Source organism: Limulus polyphemus, unplaced genomic scaffold, assembly GCF_000517525.1.
Source record: "Limulus polyphemus unplaced genomic scaffold, Limulus_polyphemus-2.1.2 Scaffold99, whole genome shotgun sequence".
Lineage (NCBI taxonomy): Eukaryota > Metazoa > Arthropoda > Merostomata > Xiphosura > Limulidae > Limulus > Limulus polyphemus.
Genome location: NW_013665709.1, coordinates 1,112,360 through 1,119,277, shown reverse-complemented (window position 1 = coordinate 1,119,277; position 6,918 = coordinate 1,112,360). Strand labels below are relative to the sequence as shown.

Genomic DNA, 6,918 nt, shown 5'->3' with positions numbered 1-6,918 from the left:
ATATCAGCAAACGTTGAAAATAACAAAAATAATAAATTTTCAGTGTAAACGATAAACAGTTGTTTTAATTCACTAAACTGATGTACCTTTTGAAGTCAAAATTTCTATCGTTAGTCCCAAGACAGAAGAAGATACACATGCCTATTAAAGTTTTACTTACACATTATTTTTAACCAAATAATAGAAAGATAGCAGCCTGACATCACTTTAACTTTATCAAGAGGAGAATCTTCATGTAATCAATAGTGTAGTTCATGATAAAATAAACATGCAGTAAGAAAAAGGTTCTTAACCTCGACATTCTTTGTTATGATAGGCACTTAGAGAAGAAAATATCAGTCTCAATCCGGTCATTTCGAGACAATATTAGTCCTATTTTTTGAGGTAAAAACAATTATTCTTGCATAGCAGATTATGCTATTTGTTTTTTACTATCACAATAACTATTCTAAGTGAGATAAATGAGAACAATTCGTTGAGCACTGTATATTTATAAATGCTATCCACCTAAAATATTTTAATATTCAATATGTTTTAACAAGAAATCTCTAACTCAACGGCAGCAGAAACTGTAGAAACCACATCTTGCATTTTTTTTCTTCTATTTTTTGAAAGTCTACAAAAATAAGCATTATATTATTTTATGAGGAATCCAGGGGTGTAATCCCATCAGTCCCCCGGTTGGACAGCGGGAAGTCTTCGGATTTACATTGCTAGAATCAGGAGTTTGATACCCCTCGGTGGATACAGAAGATAGCCCGATGTGGCTTTGCTATAAGAAAACATACATACGTAAACCAATCTATAAATGGACAAAGAAGTTATTATTGGTTTTATCAGTAGAATTGGGTGGTATTTAGCCTAATTCGCACAATGGTTATGGCATTATTGTAGAACATTGTCTATGGATCATTAAGCATTCTATAACTTTCTGTGAAACCTGTGACTAGCTGCTGAGACAAAACCCAGTCTCTGGGTGTTTGTTCTTGTCAAACGGAAACAGCCTGGCATGGCCTGGTGGTTAAGGCACTCGACTAGCAACCTGCGGGTCGCGAGTTCGAATTCCGTCACCGAACATGATCGCCCTTTCAACCATGAAGGCGTTATATGTTAACGATCAATTCCATTTCTCGTTAGAAAAAGAGTAGCTAAAGAGTTGGCGGTGGGTAGTGTTGAATAGTTGCCTTCCCTCTAGTCTCTCACTTCTAAATTAGGGACGGCCTGAGCAGAATTATGAAACAAAACGAAATGGAAACGAGGTCGGATTCAAACCTAACCTGCAAATGCAAAGTAGCAAAATATCCGACGTGTTACAAATGTAGCAGGTATGAATGCGAACACAATGATACACACCACTTTCTCAAAATGTTAGCAGTAAGAGAAGTCAGATAAGCTTCGGTGGAGGAAGTGCTGTCAAGAGCTAAAGATGGATGTATCATACAACTTGCTCTCAAATGGGAATGAGAGCAGAGGGAATAGGATGATTCAAGATCAGGTAAGGAACGGAAAATACGAAGATTTTTTTCTGAGTAAAGAGTATTATAGGAATAGGAGGAGATAGGAGTTCAAAAATTATGACGATAAAGTACTTTGGTAGGACGGAAACACCTTAACCTAAAAGAAAACAGCATAGCTATGTACCTCACTCTTAGGCTTCCGAATTTCCGAATCCGATGTGGAAAACAGCACGTCTTTGATGATGCTCTACATAGTCATGTACCTTAATCTTAAGCTTCCGGATCTAATGGGATCTTACCACCTAGTCGTACTTTCTGGCGTTGAGTCAGAGATTGCTTTTTAAGAATACGAAATGCTAGTGATGATGATGGCTGATTAACATGTTTGTTCAATGCCCATGAAGACTATATCATAACAATACTTGTTTTTTATATTTTAGGATTATATGATACCGAAAAGGGAATAAATCTCAAGGTGCCGACATTTTTAAGGCTATGAAACACTAGTTCATAAAAAAATGATCTTAGTTTCTGAAATCATTTCGGTCTCAACTGTAATTATATCCATTAAAAAGATATTGAGACCCGTAATTTGTGTCTTATAAAATAATTTTCAATTGTAGACATAAACTTGAGCGCGCGTTATCTAGTTTATTAATACGCTTAAAAGTTAAAAAATTAATAACATTTTGCATGTTTTAATTTCCAACATGTCAAAGGCTTTCGGTATGTAGCACTACATATATATATATATATGTTAATGTTGTCACGTAATGTACTATGGATTGTGCTTGAAAACCTTTATTTGTGAAATACTATAAGTTTTATTGAACCACACTTGTTAAAGTTAACCTGATAGTATTTCTAAACAGTTTCAAGTTTTGGAATCATTCTAATGAAAAGTTTCTCACTGTATTCTGTGTAAGGTATGTCTTACTAACATGTTTCAGCATACTTTCGTAGTCAGTTGTAACCTCTGGGTATCTATTCCTAACTATAAGAAAAAAATATAATTTTAAACTGGTTTTTCCATTGGATTTTTCAATCAGTAATTTCATGCATAAACATGAATATAAAATGCAATACCAGCGTAACTTTTAAACAAAGTTGATTTTGGGTGTTTTTCACTTCACTTCAAAAGTAAGCCATCGCCTTTTTTCTGAAAACCTTGTAAAAATAAGTCCGAGTAACAAATGACTTTGCAAGGAAAAAGTCAGTTTTCTGTTAAAAATTGAAATCCCAAAACAGAGTAAAACTAAGAAGCTGTCATCAATGATTGGCGTTACTAGAAACACTAAATTCTGTTTTATAATTCCTGTACAATCTTTTATTTTCTACCTAAAGGACAAACCTGCTAATACCAGTAAAATTTTATGTTAAATATAAAAAGACTACTATGAAACGAATATTTACCTATCTTTGATTAACGACATATTAAATATTAAAAATGCTTTTAGGAATTAAAATCTTGCAAAAGGGCCAAATAGATCATAAAATATTTCAACAATTTTTCTCTATTTTGGTTTTACCACATATATGCTTTTACATCGTGTAGCCACGATAAATAATGTAAATTCGGTAAAAAATGTTGCTACTAAGTGCATATTTCAGTTAATAAAAGGATAATTTTGACGCTCTAGATACACGTATATAGTTGTTTAAAAATAACAATTTTCGTTACATTAACAATGCACGAACACCGATACTTATATTACCCGAGTAGGAGGTTTAAGGAAGCTTTAACACGTTTCCCTAGAATCTGAATCTCTAGTAGACAAGATGGTGGCTTGACTTAACTGCTTGTCTTCATTACTTTCTACAGAATCTCCGTCTTTGTCCGTTGACAAAGAGTTCTGATTTAACACGCATTTCCTCATGTGTTTCTCCAATGTACTTACCACTGAAAAAGGCATGTTACACAAGCGACAACGATATACATCCTTCCCAAACCGGCCATGGGTCTTCATATGACGTGTTAATTTAGAGCTCTGGGCACATGCATAACTACACAATTCACATTTGTAAGGCTTTTCACCGGTGTGGGATCGTCTGTGAACCGTTAAGTTGCTGCAGTTCTTGAAAATTTTACCACAAAACTCACACGTGTCATTCCGCCGTTGTTCTTTTGGTTTAGGAGTGGTTGTTGTTGAGGGTGTACTGGTCCTGGACAAGGGACTGGGCGAATTACCTAATCTACTAGAGGTGGTCACCATCAAGGCACTTTTACTGGCTGACCTTTGGTCTTTGGTGGACGATACTCCTTGATTGGTACAAGTCTGGGGAGAAGGTAGCCACAAGCCAGCATAGAGACTATTCTTTTCGTCTTGACCATCATCAAGACCAAGTTTGTTATTTTTGTTGGGACCTACTGAAATTTCCAAGGCACTGAGAAGACTGTTGCCAAAGTCTAATGGTGTCTGATTAATGCATTTATTACTTATCGAATAAGCTAGGCGATTTGAGCCACTTTCTGACGTTGTCTCACTCATAAGTACAGACTTTTGAGCGCTGCTTTCTTCTAAAGCTTGCTTGTAGGCCTCATTGTATTGCTGAATATGACCTAGTCCAATTTTTTCTAATACTTCGCCCAAAAGTGACTGTCTTTTCCTTGAAGGATTGGATTGTTCTCCTTTATCAGTCGTTTCTATCTCAGTAAACGTTTCTAAAGCAGTTTTAGGAGTTTCTGTTGAAATATTTTCAGCTCCAGTTTCTTCAAACTCTTCTTCTTCTTCAAGTTCTTCGTCGTCTTCTTCCAGGTCCTCATCTTCGTCTTCCTCTTCATTGTTTTCTACTTTGATAGGCTCATGATTATTCTGACTGGCTTCTTCTTTTTCATCAGGAGTTGATCTTCCTGAACCAACACTTGTATTTTCTGTTGATTCTGTTCCACCATTTCGATGTGTTTTCATATGTCGTTTCAGTTTACTGGCTTGGGAGCAGGCATGATCACAGATGTGACACTTATAGGGTTTTTCACCAGTATGTGATCTACGATGAACTATTAGATTGCTCTGAAATCGAAAATTCTTGCCACAAAATTCACATGATTTTAATTTAATTGATTCTGACTTATTACTTTCTTTCTGGCTGAGTGTCGGAGATACGGCCTGTTTTGGATAAAAAGTTACTGATTGATTGGAGGTTAATGTTTGTGAAAAAAGACTGGACAGTTTACCTCGGCATATATTGGTAGGACTCGTAGCTCCTGCTAATTGACGTAGTCTATTCGAATAGAAATCATTTTGGCGATCAAGACCACGTCCAATAGAAGCTCCTCGAGAATGATCAAAGAGCGTTTTATCCAGGGAATTATGGGAGTCTAGCGAAACAAGACTTAAAGTACTATTAGAGTGTAACCGTTGATACGTATTACCCAGGATACCAAGCTTGGATCCTTGACTAGTTTGACGTGGTAAATATTTGTTGTTCAACGAAGTGTTAAACTGTCGTTCACCAAGAGGAATCCGAAGGAGTTCCAAAGAAGGATGGTTGGATGATTTGTGTCCTCCAGATATCAGACTTTGTTCAGACAAGCTAACAGACACAGGAGGAGGAGGAGCTACTTGTTTTAAAGAGAAAAGAGTTGATTTGTCACAATCCAAGTTCTTCTCTTTGATGTTGTTTGTTTCCAAGTAGATATTTATGTCATGCATATGTTGCACGTGCTGTAACAGAACCCAAGCTGTGGCAAATGGCTGCTTACATGTGGAGCAAACATAGACACTTGGTTCTGAAAAAAAAAGAAAAAAGTCACGTTCTTCTAGTTATCAGTCTGTCAAATCTATATAGAAACATAATTTACCATTGTTATTAAAATCCTTTTTTGTATTTTGTTAAAAGGTATGCTAAACTGATAGATCACATAGATCAAATGTTGTTACATGTAATTAAACTTTTAATTATTCCGCAATCATACAAAGTGGAAAAGGACACGACACACACAACTTTTTCTCGATAACTCCTATACTGTAAAAGAACAATGAAAACAGTTTTCTTTTGATGACTGTTATGTTGCAAAAGAACAAATGAGAGATCTTTTCTTGATAACTGTAAAGCAACAAACGACAGCTTTCCCTTTGTTACAACATATAAAAACAAGTACTACCATTTCCTTGATCACTGTTATGTTGTGAATTACAAATGGCAGCCTCTTGATGACTTAGATTGTACAAGAAGAAATGATATATTCTTATTGATCAATGTTATGCTGAAAAAGGACAAATTGCAGCTTTCTCTTGACCACTGTTATACTGTAGAGTGTAGAAGAACAAAAAGGCAATACAGTTTTTTCTTAATCATTGCTGTTTTGTGAAAAACAAACGAAAACATATTTTTCTTGATAGTCGTTATATTGTAGAACAAATAGAAATACCTATTCCTTGTAGAAAAAGAAATATTATTATTATTATATTGAAAGATATATACGAAAACAGCTTTTTATCACAGTTACATTGTACAAACATTGTTATAGTGTTCACAGTTACATTGTACAAACATTGTTATAGTGTTCAAGAACAAATGATCAAAAACTTTCTCTTGGTCACTTCTACACTTTAGAAGGACAAATGATATTTTTGTCCAGTTTAATATTGTAGAAGTATTTAAAAAAAAACTTTTTTTCATCGCTGTTATACTGTTCAAGACCAACTGATCAAAATGTTACGTCGTTTTACGAACAAATGTAAACAGTTTTTCTTTTATTACTACCGCAATGTAGGAAGTTTAACAAATAGAAAACAGATTCCTCTAGAACAGTATTGTATTGCAGATGAAAATATACAAGCTGTTTCCAATAGAAATATGTTTGTTTCATCGCTTAAATTTAGAGGGCACAATATTAAAGTAATATGTTATAAACTTTAGTTTGTTTGAATTTATGCACAAAGCAACACAATGGGCTATCTGTGCTCTGCCCCCCACGGGTATCGAAACCCGGTTTCTAGCGTTGTAAGTCCGCAGACATACCGCTGTGCCACTGGGGGGCAAATATGTTATAATAATTTATTCATTATCAAACGAAAAAAAAAGCTGTTTTCAAACATTCATATTAAGCACGAAATGAAGTTCACTCTTGTAATAACCTAAACGAACCAAGCACCCTAACAACCTGGCCATGCTGACAAGAACCCCAACTTAAAGACTTAAAAGTGGAATATGATATTTGATGTTCGTTTACCAAAAGTGCCGGCATCAAGGATGATAGATTTAATTTACCTTTAGAATTTAACAAGAGTGCCAATCAAAGTGAAAATCGTTTTCTAGTGGTAAACAAGAGGCAATCCTCAACAGTCGAGGCACTCAAAACTCTTATAGGCAGGATTAGCGGAAATTAATTTATGAGACCCTCCCCCCCCCCCTCATGACCTTCCTCATTTCATCCTGTATTAGTGTCAAGTTGTGACCCCGGGAATCCAAACCCCCACCTTCTGTAGAAAAAAATCAGATTACAAAATTTTTATTG

At 35.2% G+C, this 6,918-nt stretch overlaps 1 protein-coding gene across 1 annotated transcript in view; it reads right to left on the bottom strand.

Moving 5' to 3' along the window:
- Window positions 1-675: 675 nt before the first annotated feature.
- LOC106469862 (B-cell lymphoma/leukemia 11B-like) overlaps window positions 676-6,918 on the bottom strand; it is a 92,061-nt gene continuing 85,818 nt past the window's right edge. The window contains exon 3 of the mRNA XM_013930377.2: window positions 676-5,187. Within this exon, the coding sequence (XP_013785831.1) occupies window positions 3,197-5,187 (1,991 nt within the window). The 3' untranslated portion in view covers window positions 676-3,196. The remainder of the gene's footprint in view (window positions 5,188-6,918) is intronic.